Genomic DNA, 24245 nt, shown 5'->3' with positions numbered 1-24245 from the left:
AAGCCAACACGAGCCCACGTGGATTTTGGTACAAAACAGCAAGCAGCGAGCACACTGCCTCCCCTGCCCAGCGGTGGGGAGACGTCGAGACAGGGACAGCCACATCTACAGCCGGGACAGCCCTTGAGGAAGGATGTGTGGGAGCCCCTGGAGAGGGCAAAAGGACAAGGAAAAATAAATCTTGTCCCTCCAGATTTCTTCTGCCAGCAATTTCTTCTGCAACAGAGGCATGCATGTCTAGGTGGATCAGGAGTTTAGCTTGAGGAGCAGGTGACAGCATGCTCTGGAGTCCCCATCTTCTGGTCCTGGATTTTCAGCAACCAGGCAAATTAAGAGTCTTGGTCCCCACTCCTAGGCTCTAGCACTCTTGGGACAAAGACTGAGAGGTCAGCACTGAAGTGGCTGTTTTGCAAAGAGCGTTGTCCGCTGCTAACTGGATGCTCTGGCCTTCCTCACATGCGCCTTCTGCCCAGAAGAGCCACCTGGAGCATCTCCCCCACCTCGGTCCTGCAAGCTCTGCCTTTGGGGAAGGCCAGGGCCGGCTGCTCAAGGGTCGACCCCTTGCACCACCAGGAGAGATGCGCCAGCCCCAGGGCTCTCTCACACCAGGGAGCAGCAAGGGAGCTGTAGGCATCCTGGGCAAAGAAACTTTGGCATCCTGCCACCTCTCCTACCCAGCCATTGAGTCTTTCCCTCTCCCAGCCACCGAGGCCTCTCCTGCCTCTTTAGCTACGACCCAGCAGTTCCCCCAAGATCCCACTCGAGCCCCCCGCATCCCTCCCTAGCTCTGCTCCTACAGGCATTGCAGACATCTCCCTGTGTCCTTGAGACCCAACACCCCAGCACAGGAAGAACAGAGCACCCCACGTCCACCAAGAGAGGACGGGCTCGACAGCAAGCATACAGGAACGCTGAAAGGCAGCACAGCAGTTGGTACCAGCGCGCAGGGAAGCTGGGCCCCGGAGTCTCAGCAGGGTCTTAGGCATGGGCAAGGGAGACACAAGGGCCAGGTTGGTGGGCAGGCGGATACAGCCAGAGGAGGAAGCAAGTAGGAGAACACCGCTCCTGTCACAACGAACAGCAGTTCCCATACAACAACCTCAGCACCAAGCCTGGGCAAATCACAGCTGAAACACCCGCAAGGGCTTTCCAGATGAAGAGTTAATGTGGGTGTTTATTTAATCCAGATTCACCATCTCCAGAACCCCACAGAAAGAATCTCAGATGCAGCAAAAGAGGAGCCAGAAGACAACTCCCAGGGCAAAAGGCAGCATCAGTCACCTCCCTGGGCTGATTTACAACACTGCTGTGCCCGGCTGCTGAGTTTCAGGGTGCGCAGACAGCTGGTGAGAAGGCTTCACACCCTCCTCCTCCTCTCTGATGTGGTAGCAACAGGAACCAAGGTAGAGAGTTGGGGCACCCGAGCGCCTGTAATCAACAACCGCACCAAGTGCCTGAGCTGGCAGCCCTGCTGCTCCCTGCTGCAGGAGGCGACTCAGGAACGGACGGGCCTGCCTGCTGCATCCTGGGGGAAGAGGAGGGATGCCGGGAGCGCTCTGCCGTTGCTCTGCCCTGCATTGAAGCGGGGTGGGCTCCGGGGAATTAGGAACACTTAGGCCATATCGAACCAGAGCCTGGAGCAACATGGCACGAAAGGCTCACAGCCCAGCGAGCATAAATGCATAATGAGCGCAGACACGTCACTGTGGATAGATGCTGAATATGAAGGATTAAAGAAAGGGGAAATTAATCTTATTCATAAGGCAGAGTGGGTTTTTAAACTCATGCAAGCAGCTGCTGGGGGGACGGGGCGGGCAGCTCTTGGCTGCTGTTTTGATACAAATCAGAAGAGAGAGATGTAAAGCTGGGCACTTCCCAAAGATGCCAAGAGCTGCAAGAGCGAGCTCCCATGAGCAGCCTCACACACAAAGCCTCCGAGCAGGCAGGGGCAGGGAGGAGAGCCCATCTCTCACCCCAAATCCTCTGCTTCCTCAAGCACATGCTGAGGGGAGGCAGGGCCAGGGCTCGGGCTTTACAGAGGTCCAGAGCCATCATGCTCGCGGCCCCTTTGAGCTCTGCGCAGCTTCTCGTTAGAAGAGAAGCCATCGCATACCGAGGTGGCACAGGGCAGCTTCAGCTGCAAACCCTGCCAAGCATCTCGGAGCAGCTGCAGCGATCTCTCCTCCAAGGCCAACGCTGTAATGTGTCTGACCTGATCTGGCCAAAAGACCTCGAGTCACAAGCTGTCTCTTCACCGAGCTGCCTGGGGAGGGAGACGCTGCCAAAGCCAGGATGGAGCCAGCTCTGACCTGCTGAGACGGATGAAGACTCTGGCTGGAGCTTGTGCTGGCTGCTGCTAGTGAGCTCTCTGGACTAGTCCTGGGACTACTCGCAGGGCCAGCACTCATCAGAGATGTGCAGATGCCAGCGCTTGAGTGAATTTGTCAGCGTGTCAGCTTTGTTTCCCACCCACCCCTCTTTGTAGTGCATGACTCTCCTGGAAGCACTGGGCTGGAAAGCTTCTGGGCAGGGAAAGAGCTTGGTGAAAACATTTCTCCTTTTAATGACTTTTGAATACAATGCATAGAACAAGATCAGCTTTTCTAACAGCACTTTTGGATCCCTCTTCCCACGAGCACCTGCTTTCCAGAGAGCTGTGCACCATCCTGGCACCTCCAGGCATCCCAGCGAGCGCAGCAGTGGCGAGATCTCAGGCTGCGGGCTGCGTGGGAACGTCGCGCTGCTCCTCCACGGCTCACACCATCGCCTTCTGCTTCATTAACCCCTTCTTTGCTCCTTGATGGATCTTTGAATCCAGTTTCCCTATAAAGGCAGGGAGAAAGGGGAAAGGGGGGGGGGGGAGAAAAAAAATAAAGCCCTCATCACTCTTTATTTTTAAATGCTATTTGCAATGCAAATCAGCTGGAGGCAGCGAGGTCTCCTAGTTAGTGTGTTCCTGTCACATTCAATTATCGTGCTTGAGGAGCCAGGCGTTTCCAGCCACCACAGCTCCCCTCCGCAGGCGCGACACGGGGAGCTGGGGGCAGCGCGTACCGCACAGCAAAGAGACGCTGGGGGGGCTTCAGCAAGGAGGAGAGCAAATTAACATCCATCGCTCCTGCTGCTGCCGGGAGGAAAGCGATCTCTTTGCTCACCCGCAGGATGTGTGTCGACACGTTCGAAGGAAGCCTGCGGAGAGGCGGGGGGACCTTCAAACGCAGCATCGGAGACATGTTTCTCTAACGCGTTTGCTCGCTGCAGGACTTGCTGCACCGCTGGGGCAGGCCCCCAGCTCGGGGGCAATAATGCGACGGGGGCCAGCAGTGCCGCCTGGGGACACGCATCCTCCCGGCCAGTACGGGATTTGCCCCGACTGCAATGAGCTCGAGGTTGGCGGCTTCCAGGGCTGCAGGCTGAGAGGAACAGCAGCACCCCTGGGAGCCCAGACACTTCTCGCATCCGCAGCTGGCCACTCCAGCGGGGTCTGCAGCGAATGCTGCCTCCTCCTGGCCCACCAGGCTTCATGGCCCTCGACCAACGTGCTTCCAGAAGCACGTGACATTTTAAAAAGGAGCCTGTTTCGGGCAACTTCTCCAGAGGAGGCCAAAAGCCAGGCACTGAGAGCAAGCCGGGAGGGTGCTACTCAGAGAAGCAGCCGCGTCCTCCTCTCCCTGCCCTTCCCCAAACTCTCCAAAGCACGGATGCTCCCGCTTTCCCAGCCAAAACACCCCACTCAAAGCTCCCTCTTTCACGAGGGTGAGGAAGAAAGGGAAGATGAGCTTACGCGAGGTGGCAAGGCAAAGAGCCAGCCTCCCGGAGAGGGCTTTGCCGTCAGCAGGCAGTTGCCCGCCCTCTGGGAGAGACGCGGGGAGCTCGCCGCAGTCATGCCCGGGTCATCCTCTTCCCACAGGCAGCCAACACGCTGCCTGGGACTGCAAGGAGAAGGAAAGGCAGCAGCTGTACCCAGAGATGGCTCAGGGGTGGGAAGGCCCTGGTTGCTGGAGAAGAGAAACGTAGCCAGGGAGCCAGAGCTGGCAGGTGCCTTGTATCCGTCTCTTAGCATCATCCCTCTGGGGAACTGAGCCTGGTGTCACCTCATGGGTGAAGCACAGCCCTTGGGGAAGCTTGCGCAGGCAGCAGTGCGGTCCCTGGGAGAGCCACGTCGCTCCAGCCCAGCCACAGCGCAGCAGAGGGATCTCTCGGAGCAGAGCAGCACTCACCCACTATGCTCCAAACTGGTCCCGTTTCAGAAACTGCTCCAAAAACTGCCAGTAAAAGCCAGTGTGCCACAAGAAGCAGACACTTGCCCAGAGAAAACAGCTCTAACTAGTCAATCGCCTACTCTGCTTGAGGAGCGAGAGTATCTTCAAGCTGAGAAAACTTCTCATTTCAGCTCCAGCAAGAGCCTGACGCTGCTCTCCCCAGAAAAGGCAGATTTCAAAACTGCTTTGCTTGGGATGTCTCACCAGGACAGCTATCCCAGTCTCCCCGAAACTGTCTTCCCCTCCTTTAACCTGAGCTTCAGGTCAGCCAGGCTCCTGTCTGTGCTCCAGAAGGAAGTTCAGTGCATAGAAACCATAAGATATGCAAAAAAGATGCGAGCAAACATTTGCAAGTCACTTCACCATAGCTCTGCAAACTCTGAAATGAGAAGTTACGGTTGGGGTTGAAACTGGGAGCAGGGACCAGACACTACCAAAGCCTTGGCCCAGCAGTTCCCAACCTGCAGCTCACAGGACACAGCAGGGTGTCTGGGACCCTCTCCAACGTTGCATTGCGACCATCATATATCAAAAACTTAAAACTCAGGCCAACAGGAAGGGCAAAGCAGGACATTACTTGAAGTGTTTTTCTCAGCCAGCGTTCTTGCCGTGAGCTGCAGAGTTCAGAAGGGTGCATGGATGGAAACGGCAAGTGACTGGCTACCCAGCAAGTTTGAGCCTGCGCGGCCAGACTGTCCAGGAGCGGTGCGTCAGACCACAGTGGGGTTTTGGGCAGGAGAAAGGCAGCGAGTTCACGCTCACTCCATGCTCTGCTCTGCCACCGCCAAAGCTCTGTCACATCTGGAGCCGTTAGCTCCGTGCTTAACACTGCCTGCCGGCTTTTCCCGGTGCCCAGCCCTGATCAAGAGGCTCCTCTGCTCTGTCAGCTGGCAAAGATAACACGTCACAGCAGTAACCTTTAGGAAAAGGACAAAAATAAGGCGACAGCCCCAGGGGTCGCCTTCCCTTTACGCTCAATGATTTAAGGACTCTCATCTCGCTGTCACTACCACGGCACGTCCCATCTCCCGCCTCCACGTCCCCACACCTCGGTGCTCTTCCAGGCCAGCGGTGCCATCGGCTGCTCGGGGCGGGGTGGTTTCTCAGCGCTGTTCAAGCGGGGCTTCAGGGAAGCTTTGCCTAGATGTTAGGAGCTCTCCCACGAGAGCTAGGGACAGGCTTTGTCCTCACACAACAAAACTAAGCAGGGGATAGCCGCGGCAGAAACATGACACAAGCAGTGCCCATCCCTTCCATGCAAACAATAACCCTGGCAGCGAATTAAGCTGTGTTACTTTTCTCCTTCCCCAGGCTGCTAGAAACAACTAATTTGCAGCGGAGAGGCATTCAGATGTCATTGCGGTGAGGTCCATGCTGTTATCTGGCAACGAAAGCCGCTCCGGCTTGGCTTCCCAACAAGACAAACTGGCATTTTGTCAGGGACTGAGCCAGGACTCAAGGAGACTGGGGCAGGCCAGCGAGCTCAGGTGGAGACGTGAGCCGGTGCCTCCCTCCCTGCTCTACTTCCAGCATGGAGAGTTATGCTTCTGACTGTATTAGATCTGAAGCCAGCTCCGATTAAAACAGCGTGTTACCACAAGGAAAGGTCAAAGGCTTCCCTGCTCCTTCCCCCATCTGTCACAAATATTGTCTGCGCGACCTGGAACGACTACATCTCCCCCGGAGGGGAACATGCAACTCCACAATCTCCCCGCTGCTGCTCCCGCGCTCTCGTGACAGATCTTGTCAGGAGGAGGCCAGGAAAGGCAAGGCCAGCAGTGGGAGCGGGACACGCAGGCAGCCGCCAGCACAGCCGGCTTCCTTCCAGGCTGTTAGACTGATCCTTCTCCAAGCAGGAAACTGTCACAACACAAAGGACATGATGTGACAGATTGGGGGGGGGTGGGGGGGGGGGGACAGGGAGCGCTCACACCCGGAGAAGCAGCCGCGCAGAAGTCAGCCGCTCGGCGCTCGCGCGGCGTGCATCAGCCTTCCCCGCAGCCAGCTCGACAGAGGCAGACGTGACAGGGAAGCGGCGTGGTGGCAGGAGACGGCCTGAACCAGAGCAAGGAGCGGCTGAAAAAGGGGGGGACACAGCAGCCATCCCAGCGCACAGCAGCTATGAGGCCGTTCTAGCGCAGCAAAGACATTTCCAGCCTAAATAACTCAGCGCAGCCTCGCCTGCTCGCCAGCACGCTGGACAAGACCTGTCCCTGGGGGAGGACGGTGGCGCTGGCAAGACCCGAGCCCTCACCTGAGCTCTGCAGGTCACCAAGCGTTATGGGTTCGGCCATCGGCCGAACGCGCCTCCCAGATCTTGCTACAAAAGCCAGGGAGCAAAGCAAATTGTTTTGCCCTTCTACCTGCTCGCTGCCACCGCAGGGAAGGCGTACCCTGAACGCCCGAGGAGAGAGCGAAGCCACGGGAGGGCACCGCTCCTCTGCCTGAGCGGAGAGAGAAAAAGACCCCACTGTGCTTCAAAAGGCCTTATTAACCGGCCCCGAGAAATCCTGCCGCTCCTGCGCTGCCAGATAACTGCTCCCAGAGAACCAGGCTGCAAATGAGAAAGAAAACCCAGTCATCAGCTCTGCTAAACAAACAGCCAGGACTATTTCTGCTTATGCTGCTTTTAGCCTGTCAAATTAATTTTTCACATCCCCTGAAAGCATGTACAGTGCCTTCCCCAGGCTGTGTGGTGGGGAAGCTGCTAATAAGGATGGAGCTGGCTACAGACTCCCCAGCTGCTGCATCCATCTTCCATTCTTTTTACAGCAGCGGGCAGGAATAACTGGCAGCCTGCGGAGGGCTGGTGGCTCATAAAAGGGACTAACAACATTGGCAAGCACAGCGCGGACAGATGCTGTAGCGCTTCCCTGCGAGCTCTGCCAGGACATCCCATCCTCCCAGCCCGCAGCTCGGCTGCGGAGGTACCTCCATCTGGACCTGCAGCCCTTGCTGCTTCGGCCCAGCCCTCGCCTCCCGACGGGCGAGCGCACGATTTTGAAAGGACAGCAAGTAACCAGAACGGTTCGGCCCGAGAATCGCCACGTTCCTCTTCTCTTGTGAGGGCCAAGCGAGACTCGCGCCTCGTATCCTGACCCAGGCTCCGAGTGCTCACGCCAGAAGCAGATCGGCTGCAGACATGTGTTTCCTCATAGCATGTGAGCACTCTGGCTCCCAAGCGTTTGCAGAGACAGGAAGAGGCATGTATTTGGAAGGAAGCAACATCTGGGGAAAGGGGAACTGAAGGCAAAAATATTACAGATGTATTTGAATCATTAAACAAACACCTCCAGATCAAAGAGCACGGGGCAAAGGTTGTGAACTCATATGGCAAAGGCAAGCAGAGGTGGCGATGAGAGCAGGCAAGGAAGGCCAAGGGGGGCATCTGCGGAAACTTTACTACTTACAGATTTTGTGTTTGCCTTTGATGGGAAACTTCACAATCATCTCCTGGGGATTAGTGCAGATAAAGACAAATGGAGACCCAGACTCCTGGCTCAAATCCGGATACTGTGAAACACACACACACACAAAAAACAAAGTCAGAGAAACTGCAGCAGGCACAAAAAGAACTCAACACCCAGAAACAGCACAAAAGGAAGGGCTTCCAGACAAAACATTAGTTAAGGGATCAGTCACAGACACTGGTTGTACCAGTTCAGCCTCGGCCAGTTCTAGAGCTTTAAAGGGAAGTGGTAAAAACTAGTTTTGGGCCCTAACCAGACCACCTCAGCAGATCCAGCTGTCAGAGGGACAGAGAAAGCCCCTCGCTAAGTCACCTCTCATCACGCCTCTGCCAGAGCTTGCTGCCTTTTCCAGTCTGCCCACAGAGCTGCTTCCCTGAGCACGCCAGGACCTCGACTGGAATAGCCCAGCCGGCAGACCCAGCGTGATGACGACCATCCAAAAGGCAGCAACCTCTTCCAATGAAGCAGCTGTCCATCATGGATATATCCACGTCTATTCCCAACGGAGCAGATATGAGCTCAGTCCAAACAGTTGCACTTAATCACTTTGAGATTTCCCTGTAGCTGCAGAGAATACACCCCGTCCTGCTGCGAAACGCACAATCCCAGAGAACCGTCTGCATCTAAGGGGTAAAGGGCCAAATGCCACCAACAGAAAACAGGGCTTTACTGGACATACCAACGAGAGCTCTACCCTGGCAGAGCAAAGTCTACAGGGAGGTTTCCCTGTGATGACAACACTGGGGAATTTATACAGGAAGAGTATCCATATCCATTAGTTGCAGACCTTGTGCTGACAGATGCACACGGAGATGGCTGGCTGTCCCTCCAGGCGCAGAAGCTAGGGCACGCCACAGAGGTGCTCCAGCCCAGGAGACCCTGTTCAGGCAGATCGAGGAAGCTCTTTCCTTTCCATGGGAAAAATGCCTTTTTTCCCCCCTACCTTCCTCAAGCAGATCCACAGAGGCTGCTGTTTGGGACAGGATGCGGGACCAGATGGAGGAGTATGTCCTGGCAAATCCCCCATTTGTTGCTAACAAATGACTTCTAGGCTGAGTGTTTGAAAAGCTCTCCCTCTTTCACTGATCTGCCAAGACGAGTTTGGCTTTGCCCTGAAACAGCTGGGCACAGAGAGCAGAGCCGGGAGCAACCCGCTTTTCCTGTGCTGTAGCAGGGTCTGGCAGCGCTGCCAGCAGTTAGGGGAGATTTATAGAAGCCTGACACTAGGATTGGATCAACTGGGAAAGCGTTTCCAGCCCCCTCGTTTCACGAGTGTGGGGCACGTTCACCTAGCAAGAGACGTATATGCACTTAACTGCTCTGCATAACACCTGCAGCAGGAGAGAGCGCGCTGCACTTGATCCGCCTAGCGCACAGACACCCTGCTCTACTGATCTGGGGTCGGACAGGTTTCTTTTTGCTAAGCCAAGTTACTCAACCTCTTTCCACTACTCCCTGCTGATGCCAAGTATTTTCACTTCCCCTCTGCAGGGAGGGAGGATTTGGAAAGGTTGGAAAGAGCCAATATGAACACGCCAGGCGCGGTGTCACCAGAACGCCTGGTGACCGCAAAATCCTGGCGCTGCTTCATTGCTCTCAGTATTACACGGGTGGCTGGTCTCCCTTCCGTAGTCAGGGATCCGGCTTAGCCAGCAGCTCCCGCACTAGCACGGCCTCTGAAGGTGACACAGTATAGCTGTGGTGCCTAAGCCACAGTCAAAACCTCCTGGTCACAGAAGCTGCTCATCCCCACACCACTATCCATGGTTCAGTCAGTGACTCCTTCAAAGTTGCGTGTCATGGACCGATGTGCCACAGAGGTCTTGCCGCCTAGAGTACAGCGGCTTCCCAAATCTGCCCTCTTCAACCAGTAAGGCACCATTGCACAGACTGGATCTGGCCATCACAGTACCGCCTCCTCATCAGGAATTTCCCCGTACCAGGTATCCAGGCATCAGCAGTGAAAGTAACAGGTTGGTTCCTCCACTGACAGGCAGATTTCACCTGGGACCAGGATCAAACCTTCAGCTCCAAAAGCTCAATCCAATCTCGAGGCTGAGATGGATGCCACAGCTGTGGCTTGGGTTTATGCTGCTCTTTTGACCCTTCTTTTAGAGGCTTCCTCTATGTTACAGCCTTTCATCTCCCTTCCCAGGGTATGCTTCGGTACATATGCCAAATCTGTTCAGCCTCAGTGTCGTACATTTTAAAAGCCTCAGTCCTTCCTCTGGCATCTCACTCCCAGGGGGCAGGGAAGGAGTCCCCTGTCAAGTCACTATGTTTAAGGCTTTCCCTTGTCCTTACCCAGGAAATCTCTTACCCAGGTCTGGTGAACAACAAAGGCAGGATACTTCCGTCTGCTGGAGCTGAGAAAAAGCCATAACCCTTTCCTCTGCCTAGTGGCAAGAAGATGCACCAAGGTGGGGAAACTGGGGCTGCATTTTCACAAGCAGCTGAGCCCATCTAAGGGTCAGGCTCCGCTCGTCCCCTGTTCCCAGCTGCACAGCCACATCCCTGGGACTCTCCGGTCCCTTCCACAAGTCAATTCAACTCAGTGGTCCAACTGGTCCAACTAGTGGTCCAATTCGGGAGGTTTTTCACGAAGTCCGCGTTCTGCCACGTTAACGGCCTAAACTAGCTCCAAGAAGGGTCCAGTGAGCATCGCTGCTGGAAGAAGGCGAGCGACAGCAGCATGCCACCAGAGGCAGCAGGAAATCGGTACTCCTCTCAGAGAGCACTGAGCCATTAGATGTGCCCACTGCATCTCTTGAAACCACCGCCTGCAAACTGAACAAAGGGCCAAACGTTCTTTGGCCACAAGATGCGTCACTAGCACAGCCTCTCCCCAGTACACCTGCAACTAGCTTCATTATTTAATGTGTTTAGAAACTGCCACTATAGACTTCATTCCTAAAGATCACTAGAGGTGCCAATATTTCCCAGCTGAAATCTCTCACTGTTTTTATTTAGTCCCCGAAGCAGCATCCTCTCGCATCATCATGCATGTTCACCTTCCTGAGGATGAGCAATACGATGAAGCCCTCTGTAGATACCTACCAATTTTATCTATACAGGCAATGCCACACAACCTTGTCTAGATACCAACAGGATGACATCAGGTATCGTGGCAGAACAGCACTCCTCCACCTGTACGGCTCTTTCTACAGCCTAACTCAGCACTAGGAAATTGGTATCTCCCTGTCACGCTCCAAAGATGCCTCTTCTATGGGCAACTACTTGGTTGACTTCTGCTCTCATCAGAGACACTGGCACCAAGAGATGAAACACATTTATCTCCGTTAAATTTTTCAAAGCTGCCTAAGTGCCTAGTGATTAAAAAAAAACATTCCTCAAAGTGCCTTTGGCATTTAGGAACTAAAATGTGGATGGCCTTTCGTGACATTTGCACCTGTCGGTCACACTGAGAAAGTTATCGCTCTGTTCAGTTGTACGCGATTCTTTCTATCCAATTTCTTCCCAGTCTCTCTCTCCCAGAAACACTTCCCCAAGGCAACGGGATTTCTGTCCTACTGATTTTATCAACTGTGCACAACTTTTCTGGATCAACAGATCACCAAACCCTCAATAGTCCTGCTTCGGACTGTAAGAGGCAGCCAAGTCACTCTACAGTCAAGGACTACCATGCAGTAAGTTTAGGAAGCCCAGAAAACATTTACTCCTGACTACTACACCCCATAGACAGGGCTCATCAGTGCTTCTGCAAATCTAAGTCTTGTAGTGAAAGGCCAAAAGCCAAGTCTAACGTGCCAGAGTGAGAAGACAGAGGCTATCAGCAGTACTGAGGGCCTACAACAGCCATTTTCTTTAGTAAAACTCCAAATAAAACAAATAAAGACCAGAGACCAGATAGGGCCTCAGCAGGAAAAAAATCTCCCCTCCCAAATCTGCAGATGAGCAGGAAAGCTCTTAAGAAAAGGGTCATACAACATAACTACAGTGCAAAAAACGATTCAGTCTCCTTTCAGACCTCCTGCCACCACGTACACGGCTTGCAGGTGAGGCGGCTGCTCACGCACGCCGGCCGAAAGCACGCCGCACGCTCTCCGTAGCGCTGTGTCAGCACAGCCACGGCCCTCCTTGCTCGCTCCAGCCGCACGCAGATGTGAAGGCCGAGCTCTGCAAGCCGGCTAAGCGGGGCTTCAATTTGCACCCAAGAGGTTTGTAAGATCCAAGCCGTGAAGAGATTAGCAGGAAAAGAAAAAGGATCTCCAGGCAGCTTACTGCACAGAAAGCGCTCAAGGCTAAACGGAGCATCCGAGTACAAGCTGGAAAGGCAAGCCCGGCACTGGGCTCCGCGGAAAGCCAGCCACCGGCTTCGCCGGCGCCCGCCCTTTCTCCGGAGCCAGCGCGTTGAACACACATTAAGTGGCTATCAGATGTCCCCGGCAGCCACCCCAATCAGGCTGCAGGCAGGGATAATTGCTAATGAATGTTCCCTACACTTTGTTTTCACCGTCCCTCATCTCCCATCACCAGCTTGTCTAGCCTCGCCGCTCGGCAGCCCACAGCGAAAGAGCAAAGGAGGGGAGAAGCCAGCTCGGGCTCAGCGGAGAAACAACCCCCTCTTCTCCAACATCTGAAGCCTGGCTTACAGGGGGCTATGTTCTCCCCTCAACTGCCAGTTAAGGTAAGTATTTTTTCCCCTTGGTTTGCATAAAGCCTGCAGCCAGGTGTAGCTGGGGCCGTGCAGGCTTCCCCAGGCATCACTGGTAACACCACTGGGGTAGGTACCCATAGCTGGCACCGAGCTCCTATCTCAGCAGTGGAAAAAGGTGGATATTGGTTTTCCTGGGTCCCAAGTGCTTGGGGTGGCCCGTGCGTCACGCTCCCCAAGGCCATGTCACCTGCGGAGGGATTGGGTCCCCTGCACCCACCATCAGGGCACAAAACCCGTTCGGACTTCAGGCCTGTCCTTCCTCTGCGGGAGGTCCTACGATCTTTTCTTTCCTTGCAGACGATATTTCTTCTTTCTTCTCATTTCTCTCTTCTCGCCAGTCCCTCACAAAGATCCCACGTGGAGCTGATTACCTTTCAGGCAAAGTGGTCTGGACGCCGTTTCCTTGGGAACCCATAAAGGCTGCCCTTGGGCCAGCCTGCTCCGTGCTCTCCTACCCTTGATTTCTTCATCCCTCTCTGATAAGCTGCATCCGCTTCATCCCAAATACCTTGAACTGAAGGCAGGGGATTGAAACGACCACAGGCAAACGTGCCAGGGGAGCAAAACCATCGCTAACTAGATGAGCTCTGCTCCGGTGAATCCAAGGAAGGCACAAAGGCACCGCGTGCGATGGAGCAGAGGTTCTGCGCAGCACAAAGCACAAACGTTCCCCGGCAGCTTCACTAAGTGACCTTTCAAGCTACTCTCGGTCTTATTAAGGCCTCCAGCCACGAAGGGCAAAGGAAATAAGCAAATGCTGCAAAAGAGACTGAAGTCTAAAAATACCAGGGAGAAATAACCCCAGCGTCTTCCCTCTCCATGCCTCCAACGCAGACTGGCCTACAGAGCTCTGCAATGCGGCCGGCTCTCCTGCACTCATGCCGAACACGGCGGCGCTGCCCGTAGAGCACGCAGGCCCCGGCACGCAGCCGACCGAGCCCGAGCACCGCGGAGAACTGCACGCTGGAACCTGTAGTCTCAGCAGGGCGGCGGCGGGAGCTGCCATCTGCTCCGTTTGATGGCCGTCCGGGGTGGCCTTGGCGCCTTGCCAGGGCGGCGAATTCGGATGCCCCGCCGAACCACAAAAAGGAGGTTGTGTCGAGGGGATGGCGACTTTTTGTAAAGTTAATAATGGAAACGGTTGAATCATTTTCCTGGCGTGCCTCTCTGGAGTCCGACATGGGAAATCGAGCGAACTCTGCCAGGCAGCGCTGGTCCAGGACACCAGCTCGAGCCCTGGCCTTCGTTTCCCCGCTGCTCTCTAAGAGCTTCACAATAAAAAAGGCAGCACTGGAAAGCAAGACTGTCTGGAAAGAATAAAAGCAAGCAGAGCCCATGTGTTGGCAAGAGAGCTAGATTATTCCTCACCGTAAAAAGTGTTCAGGAAAAAAAAAAAAAAAAATCTTGGCAGAGACGGTGTCCCTCTGAAAGAGCAGGGCTGCTGTAACCAGGCCTGCGCGCAGCAATAAATCAGCCTTCCCCAGCAGGCAAAAACACGCACGGGGCTCTGCCACGACTGCTCCAAGAGTTACGAGAAGCCGCTTGGCTTGCGCGCGAGGAAGAGGAGCAGGAGGCGAAGCGCTCCCCAGGAGACGACCGCGAGGGCCAAACGGCACGCTTGGGAGAAGGGAAAGGCTCGGGAGGTTTGCGAGTGCGTTTGGCCTCCACGCACCTTACTTCACCCAGTTTTCTTCATGATTTGTGGCAAAGGCGGATCCACTCTTCTTTCATGCCTCATAAGCTTCATAGCTGTCAGACTAACATAACAGGTAATTAACTACTAAACAGCCATTTTCTCCTCCTCTCCTGAGGGAAATTGCTCACCATCCAGCTAGAAAATGTTTCCTTAGTGGTTTGCAAAAGAGAAAAGAAAGTCGGTAGTTTCTGGCAAGCAGCAGGGGTGCTGCAGCCAAACAGGGGCATTTATGGTAACACTTGCAACCTGGACAGCAGTCCCTGTGCAAGCGAGGTTCAGGAGAACTGCAGCCCCAAAAAATTACATGGATGATGCTTAGCCAGATCCTTGGCTTTTTCACCACTGCAATGTTAGAGCTGTGGCAAAAGCAGCAACAGAGGAGTGAGCCGCTCTGCCAGTGGCTTACTACATGGTTTTGGGCAAGACATCGCTGTTTCGCCTCCCTTGCTCACGAGACTGCCCTCCTTGTGTGAGCGGCACCTGCCTGGATCTGCTCACCGCTTTGAAGGCTGTGGCAAGCGAGGAGCTGTTCTTGATAATATGGGGAGAACCTATCCCAAAATGTGAGCTCAAGGATGCTGCCCTTGGGCAGCTGGGGGTCTCTCCTGGCCTCAGGGCAACTGAGCCTCAAATGTAGAATTCCTCAGTAGAGATAGGTTTCTTTAGCTGCCAGTTCTGCAAATCCCCCAGTTCCAGTTCACGCGTCACCAGCAGTAACCCAGGTTCTCCTGGCTCAATCTTGCTTGCAGCTACCGCATGGCCTGCCAAAGAACTGCTCAAGTACAACTGCAGACAAAAAAGCTCTTCCAATGCTTGGAGCTCAGTTAACGGTCTGTGCTCAGGCCTGGGCCATCACCAGGTAGGAATTATTTAGTGTCAAGGAAAAAAAAAAAAAAACCCACTCTTACTCACAGTGTGCAGGACCATCCTCCAATAACAGAGAACCTCTGTGCCCAAGCGTCGTCCTTCCTACTCACTTTTCCAAGGACAGTCAAACTGAAGCATATTTTCCCCATCTGCTGTTCTAACGGCAGTAGTCTCTACCATCTCTTTACACAGAGGTTCACTTTTGGGGATTATCTAGCCAGTCATCCCAATCCAACCTTCTTGTGAAGTGCTCTAGGGCACATTTGCACTAACCGCGCAGCAAAGGTGACACCCAATTGGCAAAAAGAAGCATCACTTGAGCCAGGAGATCCAGGTTCTGCCACTGATGTATGTAACTTGGACCTGAATCAGACTCCCAATTATGTAAAGTGCTTGCAGAGCACCAAGTGCTTTACTTCAACTTTTGATTTCCCTCACAACATGGTCTTGCATCACACTTTCAACTCTGAGCAAATTTTCAGCCATCATCTTTTAAGGACCTATTCCCTCTGTCTTAGCGCAGGCCAAACAGACTTTTGGCTACAAACAGACCATTTTCCTACACAGAAATCCCCAAGTAGATCCAAATTTCTAGAAATGCCAACTTTTCTAACTTGAGGCAGAGACATCTATTACTGCAGTCTTGCAAATGGGCAGCCAAGGAACTCTACCCTGTGCTGGCCAGAGCCTTCGGTCACAGAAGATCGCATCGACAGCAGTGGAGCCGTTCTGGGCAGGCTGGGTTAGAAAACGGATAATCAGTGATGTTCAATCCAAATCGACAGAAGAGGCAGAAGAAAAAAAAGCAGATTCACCAGAAAACAAAAACAAAAGCCAGCAGCCAAACTTTTGTTTGAAAGCCTGTCAGGTCTAGACTGCAACGTGTGAGGAAGGAACAGCTCAAAACCACAGCTGCTAATGGTTATGGATTTGGCAATCAAAATGTCTTTGTTAAAAAAAAAAAAAGTTAACTGCCTTTACTATTGAGGTTACAAACCGCAGCCTTGATGCATTGTTGCAGTCAACATCCTCCCTGCTGTTTTTGAGAGCTTACATCTGCTGCTGGCAGATAATGTGCTGGCATAGGCTCTCTTCATGAGGATGCACGAGGAATTTTGCTAGCCTGCCTTCCTTTCCCCTTCCTCCCACAGCGATGCCTGTCAGTTGCTGTCTGTTCTACCCCTCGCATGCTTAGTTAGTACGCAGCCAGATCCAGACGCAGCAGGGGAGGCAGGCTGGGATCACTGCAGCATCCTTCCCCCGGACAGTCTAACGCATCCAGTGGGTGTTCTTTGCCTCGCAGCTCCAAGCAGGTCGAGTGGTGTTTCTACACCACAAGCTGTACTTTGATTCAAAGGGCAGGGGAAGCAATTAGAACCTAATAAGTAGTAACAGGACTTTGAAATGTAGATTTAATATTTAAACTCATTCTGGTGCACTTGATTTTAAAACACTGAACGATCTGCCAGGGCTCCGGTCCTTAAAGAGACCTGGAGGGCTCAGCGGTGCCAGCAAACACACGCCATGTTGCATCCTCCTCTGCTCTCCCAGAAACGCAGCTTGCCTGCGTCACAGGACCTACTGCCACCACCACCCGCCTGTGGCTCAAATCCCAGCCTGAGAAAGCACCCGCCCATGGTAAACCTCCAAGCGGCGCAAGAAGGACCTGAGACATTTATAGAGCGACTGGCGACCGTCAGGGGAAACTGGGTGGACGTGGAAAAATATTCAGTAGTGTAATAGGCTCAGCGAAAAGAACCACGTTCATACTCCCGCGCCAAGGGGCAATGCAGCCCCATGGCTCACACGGCCAGAAGAAACATGGCAACAGGGAGGAAAGAGGCAACTGGGAGGAGGGAAGACTGGGCACCTGCTCCCGCTCAAGCAACCCAGAGTGCCTGCACCCTGCTAGAAACAGGGATTTTCAATCAGCTTCATAAAGTCCTTTCATAATCAGAGTTTCAAAGCAAGGCTACAGTACAGAGGAACTCAGCAGGTGGCCAAGGTAATTCAAACTCTGAAAAACCTAACTTTGGTGAATAGAGCTCTGCGCAGATAAGGCATCCACATCCCTGCCCTGGTTTCTTTTGGCAATCGCTACTCTCCACGATGACCCTTGCTGCTGTTCCCCGAGGACGAGCGATGCCAGAGGCAGGCTGCTGGTTCTAGCTATTGATTCAATCACACGAGCGCTGTGCTATTTCTCACAGTCAAACGTGTGATAGAACCAAGATACGCGTCCGACCGACTGGTCTGTTTGGGGTTATGAAATCAGCGACACGCTGATGAAAGCTTAAGCAAGTGTAGTTCTTGGGCACTTGTACTTTTACTGCAGCAGTTGCCCTTCATAGCTGCCAGCTGCCTCACCATTTAGGGTCTCCAGCTAAAGTTTGATCACAGCTTAACCTGACAGAGCTTGAACTGGAAACTGAAGGTATGGGGCACGTGAGCAGCAGCCAGGCTTGCGGTCAATTTTATCAAATCCTTGGTTTCAGGATTAATAAAAACCAAACACCAAGAAGAAGGCAAGTATCAGTGACCACATCTGAAAGGAAAAAAATCCCATATCACTGACTAGCTTGCTAAAATGGTAGCAGAGGCTAAGTCCACAGTCATCATTAATTAAGTCATATGCTTCAGCCTTGGCTTCATTTTTTCCCTAGGGTCTAGGAAACCAGAGGAGAGGGCAAGCTAGCCTCTATCATTCGATTTCTTTGGCATGTTAATGCATTCCTAAATTAATCATCATCAAGTGACAATCTCTCCTTCATCTTAACAGACTGAGCTGTGGCCTCAGTAAACCTGCTGGCTTATGCAAGGCAGCTGGAGTATTAGAACAGTCTCTGCTGAAAACCAAAGCACTTCACATACGGAAAAACTCTCCCATCTCTTACTGTCTGTAATCCAAACCAGCTGCACACTGACTTTGCTTTACTTTTCTAACCAAGAACCAGAGGTACTTCATGCCTTCAGGAAGTACACTGAGAAACTGAATACAGATATGCATCACCTGTAGGTCCCTGCAAGCCAGACTAATGCCCAGTACCACCTGATCTTTTCTCAGGCTACACATGAAACACAAATTCAGCGTAGGAGAATTTGGGGACCCATAAAGTTCGAAGGCTTTTCTATTGGTTGCAACCATTAACAGCCACCTAGATAAACTTCCTTTCTGCAGCAATCTGATCTAGTCTCCAAAACCGTAAAAGCCTGCTAAAAAAAAAAAAAAAAAAAACCACTCATTCGTCAAGGTGTGGTAAGTTAAGATTCTGGAATCAGAAGGCGATCATCCCTTGGGGGGGGGGGGGGGGAGGTCAACAAGGACGTCCCCTGCCGACATGCACAGTATGGCACATCACTACACAATGGGCATTTGTCTCACTTGCTCTCTGCGTGAGGAAGCCTTTACTTTTGGGAGAAGGTATGCATAAAAACTAATACTTGAATCTCTCTACATTTCTACTGTTCGTCAAAGTACTCTTCAATATATGTGTTCCTGTTTCTCTCTTTCTCATTGGCGTCTTACCTAGGTAAAGATTATTAGCGTGCTATTGATCCTCTAAACTGAAAAGGCATTTTCTAGATTCTAAATATATATTTTTACCCTCGTTTCTTCATTCCTATCTGAGAAGTTAAATAATTCCTGTATGCTTGGCACTCAAGTCTCATTTTTTGCATTATTTCCATTGGGGAGGGAAGAAGAGGACAAGAGATTAAACCTAAATGTCCATGAGAGGGAAAGATAGAGCCTATTTAAAAGACGGTTGCAATCTTGTGGCACAAAAATAGCTTAGACATGTTCCCTTGTGCACATTTATGACACTAAGTGATCACCTAGATGTGAAAAATAAACATTTTACTCCCGTCAAACACAATTACCTGATATTTCAATCCAAGATTATAGCTACATCCAGACATCAGTGTGTGTTTGCATTCAAAATAGATCCAAACACACCTACCAACTGCTGAAATAGCTTCAGCAGAAATACTCTTTTTCCAGTTAAAACAATAGTCTTTCGGATCAAAATCATTAGCAAAATGACCATGGACTTCAGAGCACATGAAAACAGCATAAATGTAAATAGCTCTGTGCTTGCTTTAGACTCTTGCCAAGCCCTGCCTGCACCATCCCGTGTTTCCCCAGTTACCACTGATGAAGTCACTGACACCTAATGCAGGAAAAGAAAGGCAGCTCCTTGCTCCGCTCGAGGTGTCAGTGACGTCAGCCCGGAGCAAGGAAAAGCAGTCGTCAACGCTCAGATCTTGACAGGGAAAAGTTTCCAGGTCACCTTTAGCGCAGAAAAGCATAACAAAGGGATCATTCTGACCTGAACCAGCACTTTTGGGTGGCTGCCACTAGTAGAAGGAAATGAGCCCAGAACGCACTCCAAGGAGGTGCAGGATGTCTTAAACTCAACTGGAAATACAGAGATTTAAGAGCCACACAAGAGGGATCGTTTGGCACCGGCTAACCACCCGCTGTCATCAGCGGGCTGCATTCAGAAAGCAGCTTTGGCTTCGTTCCCTCGTGGGCAACGCAAGCTACACTCAGTAACATGGTCGGACCTTCCTACAGGGCAATAACTTGTGCTCCTAAAGCCCCTTCTATCCAAGGATCACAGCACAGCTTTTAGCAATAAAATTAGATGTATATCATGGGTGACAGGGAATCTTTATTTTACGCATGGAAAAGAGACCCAGAGGAACTGATTTACCTAGTCCGTACAATAAGTAGTACAACCCAGATTAGGGCAATGCTACCTGATGTGATGCTGATTTTAGTCACAAGGACACCTCTTCTCCTCAGATAACATCTTCCTCTGCCCCCTGCCACCTCCTGCATATAAGATCCTGTTCTTTCATCACTTCTCCCACAGTCCTGAAAACAACTTCAATGCAGTCAGTAAGTCTTCAGATACTGTGCGTACGGGAGAGCTGCAAGACTGACCCTGCTGAAGGGGTTATATAAGGTCAGAGTAATCTAGTCTAGTAATAACTCCAAGAAATAACTAGCCCTTAATCATATAGCAAGTTCTCAGGCCAGGGACTTGGTCTAACTGTTTGTGCAGCATTCAGCAAAACAGGGCATCATTGCTTGATTTTACTTTTTGAGCCCAACTGTAAAAAAATATTAAATGATGATAATGATAGAAAAATACCAGCAGGGCACCACTAACGTTTTCATTAGCAACTTGACGCAAGACGCAAACAGCAAGGAAATACAATCTGCCGACAGTACTAAATAGGGAGTGGATCTCAGCATCAAAAGGACAGGCAAATAACAGACAAGTGACAGGAGAGACAGAGCAGGAAAAGTAGTCTCCCTTGCCCACAGGTAAAATAGTCACAAGAGTCAAAACAAACTTTTGTGGCTAATGAAAAAGGCACGGCCATCATCAAAAGACACTGAGCAAGACAGGCAACCATTTCATTTGCAGACAGTGGAAAACAACATCTTCCTTTCCTGTCTCCTCTGAAGCTAGGAATACTCTTTGCATGCCAAGAAATTAATGGATTACACTGCTAACAAGTAGCTTTGGTGCTAGCTGCTGATGAACCTGCGCTAAGTCATCAGTGTAAGCTAAAGGGACTTCCTACGCCCAGCGAGGCCCAACTCAGATTTCTGAGCTGGCACTCCACACCTTTTGGTCTTCCTAGCATTCACAATTGAATCATTCTCAGTTTCTTTCAGATGCACTTGGTGCTCCCAACAGTCCAACAACACGTACATTCTCCCATAAACAGAAGCTCACCACCGACTTCAGAAGGATGCTCAGATCTCTGAAGTCAGCCTTTCAAGTTAGGGAAATGAACGCTGCATAAAGTGAGGCTGGGAAAGAGATTTACGAAAACACTGTAAAAAAGACAACAAATCAGGAACCATAAACATTTTGCAACACGGGAGCAGCAAAAAGCCAATGGGATTTAAATCTGCACGTGCCATGGCATCGTGGCACTGAGAGAGAGAAATTTCTTGCCTATAAGAGTGCTCCTGGAATACTCTACTCTTTTCCAAGTGCCTCTGCAGACAAATAGTGTCAGCAAAGTGGGAAGAATTTATAGAGAACATAGCCAGCTGTGAGGTTTCTCTATGGGAAGATTAAAAGCTAGTTATCTACAGCTCACATTCAAGATCGTAAGAAGCTGTCACAGCCATTTTACCAACATCTAAAGAACACATCCGCAAAGGAAGAGAAGGAATTGTCAGAAAGAGAAAATTATTTGTTAGACATCAGGACATATTTTCCACCAGTGCTAATATAAACAGCGGAAGGAGGAAGAGAATCTCCATGTAAAACCTAACCGGAAATCAATGGATGGTACTGAAAAAAATCCTGCACTGGCCCCAGTGTCCTTTCCTCTTCCCTTTCCCTAGGCTTGCTCCCATACAAAGGCTAAATACTCCTGCAGATTTTGCTGTATTCCAGTCCCAAAGCTCCCTCTGCTGCTCATGTTCTAACTTCTCCCCCTTCCTAAGAGGACAGCCTGGGACTGAAAAGAGATGCAACAGAATCAGAAATACTCTCTTGATCTCTAGTTTCCAGCCATCTCTCTAGTGACTTGTTTGCTAGAACTTCACAGGTTTGGGAAGGCTAGAAGAGCACCTCACGAGAAACAACCCCGAATCGCTAATGCCTCTCCAACCCTTCACAGCAGGAAGGCACTTCACTGCCCTGGTGCATGCTCCCCCAGGCTACAGTCCTCTGTCCCGAGGAATTAATTTATTTTGCCTCACAAGACGTTCTCTTCACTATAAAAACCTCCATACCAGGGTCTAGCGGTTCCCATCAGACCGAACCTGATTTCTGCAGAGGGCAGTGGAGTGCATACCCATGAAACAGCATCGAGAACAGCCATGCCTTGCTTGGTACTAAATGCAAACCTCATACGTTAGCAAAATACACCCTGAAGAAAACGGCTGCCCCAGAATTTGGGCATAAAGTCATTCACAGCATCACAGACTCATTCGGTGTAACTTCCTGATTAAAGCACAACTGACCCTCAGATCAGGCCAGACTGTCGGATCTTGAAAACTTCCATAGGTAGAGACTGCACAACCTCTCTGGGCAATGCCTGCTCCAATGCTTGGCTGTCCTTCTGGGGAAAATTTTTTCCTTAAGTCACACTGAAACCTCTCTTTATAATTTATGACCCTTGTCTCTCGTCCTTCTGCCATGTACTGCAGAGAAGAGCCTGTCTCTGCCTTCCCCATAACCTCCTTGCAGGTAGTGGAAGGTCCCCCCAAAGCCTTCTTCCTCAGCCTCTCCTCACAGGGCCTGTGCTCCAGCCCTTTGACCATCCTGGGGGCCTCTGCTGGACTCACTTCAGTTTATCAACATCTTTTTTTGTGCTAGGGTCCCAAAACTGGCCGTGGTATTCCAGACGTGGCCTAACCTGTGCTGAGCAAAGGGGAAAAATCAGTTCCCTCCTCCTACTTGCTACACTGCTGTCGATGCAGCCCAGGATACTGCTAGCCTTCCTTGCTGCTAGGGCACACTGCTGGCTCACGTTCAGCTCACTGGCTACCAAAATATCCAGCGCTCTTTCAGCAGTGCTGCTCCCCAGCATCCGTGCAGGGCATTAGTCCAGGTGCAGCGCTCGGCATTGGTCTTTAAGGAATTTCAGATCAGCCTTTTCCTCCAGCCTGTCCAGGTTCCTCTGAATGACAGCTCTGCTGCTGAGCGTACTGACTGCTCCCAAGGGTGGCATTCAAAAACTTGTTACGGGGCACTCCATCTCCCCCTCCAGGTCACTGCTAAAGATATTAAATAGGAGAAGTCCCAGGAGAGACCCCTGAGAAACCAGCCTCCAAGGAGATTATGAACCATTAATCACTGCACTTTGAGCCCAATGACTCAGCCAGTTTTTAACTCCAGCAGTCCACCTACCCAGACTGTACTGTCCCAACTTGGATATACCCATGCTGCAGGAAACTGCACAGAAAGCCTTGCTAAACACAAGGTAAAAGATATTCACCGTTCTAACGTTTTCATCATAGGAGATAATTAGGTTAGTCAGGCACAACAAGCCCTAGGTATTCCCAGTCTCCTCCTCCTCCTCCATATGCCCACAAATGGCTTCCAAAAGGAAGTGCTCTATGCACTTCCCAAGGACCAAAGTGAAGTTGACTGGTTTAAGTGCCCTAGATCATCCTTCTTGCCTTTCTGAAAGATGGATGTAATAGTTGTCTTTCTATGGTCATCGGGGACCTCCCCTGACCTCCATAGCCTTTAAAAGATAAGGGTAGCCTCACAAAGACATCTGCAAGCTCTCTCAGCACCTTTGGATGCATCCCATCAGCTCCCATGCACTTGTATAAGTCAAGATTTCTCAAAAGATTCCTGGCTCAAGCCTCCTCCACTACTGGCAGTTCCTCTCCTCCTTGAACTCTACCTCTAAGCATAAGATCTCTGGGAGATCTTGGTGGTGAAGCCTGAGACAAAGAAGGCATGGAGTACCTCAGCCTTATCCGTGTCCCTTGTCACCAAATCATCTGCTTCATTCAGCAAGGGGCCCACTTAAGCCCTTGGAAGTCTTGATCCACTGTTTGCTGAAGTGTAGCCTCTAGCTGTAGCTCTTTCCCTGTATCTTGGGGCTCAGACTCTCCCCTCTGCAGGGTCTCTGCAAACATCCTGTTGCTCTCCTCTTCATTCTCTCTGGTGGGAGGGTGCTCAGCCCCTCCCACAGCTCCTCCTTCTGGCAACTCAGTGCCTCAATCAGAGCACAAATACCACCAATGAGGCCACTGTGACATCCAACTCCAGGGAGAGGCACTAGGCACTCCCTGCAGCTCCAGACCTAGATGGTGGCACCCTCCCTCCAGAGCTCTGCCTGGGTCAAGGCCTCTCTTATGACAGGGCTAGTTGATCCAGCCAGCACTACAGGCCAGGGATGATGCACTGTGGCTTGTCACCACCATCACTGCAGCTTTCAGTGGTTCCACAGTCTTGAGCAGAATTTTCTGGCACCTTCACATACCTCTGCAGTAACTGCAAAGTCTCTTCTGGGTGTGCTTAAGGAGTTGTTCACCACTCTCCAACAGCAGCCAAACAGGTTCTTGGCACTTCCTAATCCAGAGATTCCCGAGATAGGAATCTCACTTCCTGAGACAGGAAGATTAGCACAGTTATAGCTAGTGAGAGCAAAAAATGCTGCCTGGCTGAGCAAAACTTTGCAGAAATTCTATCTGGACCCCATGAAGTTTCTATGAAACTATCTATAGAAACTTCTATATCTAACTTCTATAGAAACTATCTATGCTTTAGAAGTCA

At 51.5% G+C, this 24245-nt stretch overlaps 1 protein-coding gene across 2 annotated transcripts in view; it reads right to left on the bottom strand.

Moving 5' to 3' along the window:
- Positions 1 to 2539: 2539 nt before the first annotated feature.
- The window catches only part of TRIP4 (thyroid hormone receptor interactor 4), a 37805-nt gene continuing 16099 nt past the window's right edge, over positions 2540 to 24245 (bottom strand). For both annotated transcript variants that reach the window (XM_068957958.1, XM_068957959.1), the window contains exons 12-13: positions 7673 to 7775; positions 2540 to 2823 (exon numbers count right to left, since the gene is read on the bottom strand). In XM_068957958.1, the coding sequence (XP_068814059.1) occupies positions 2756 to 2823; positions 7673 to 7775 (171 nt within the window). In that variant the 3' untranslated portion in view covers positions 2540 to 2755. The remainder of the gene's footprint in view (positions 2824 to 7672; positions 7776 to 24245) is intronic.

This window comes from Struthio camelus, chromosome 12, assembly GCF_040807025.1.
Source record: "Struthio camelus isolate bStrCam1 chromosome 12, bStrCam1.hap1, whole genome shotgun sequence".
Classification (NCBI taxonomy): Eukaryota; Metazoa; Chordata; class Aves; order Struthioniformes; family Struthionidae; genus Struthio; species Struthio camelus.
The sequence above is the reverse complement of the archived record's forward strand: the minus strand, read 5'-3'. Positions and strand labels throughout refer to the sequence as shown.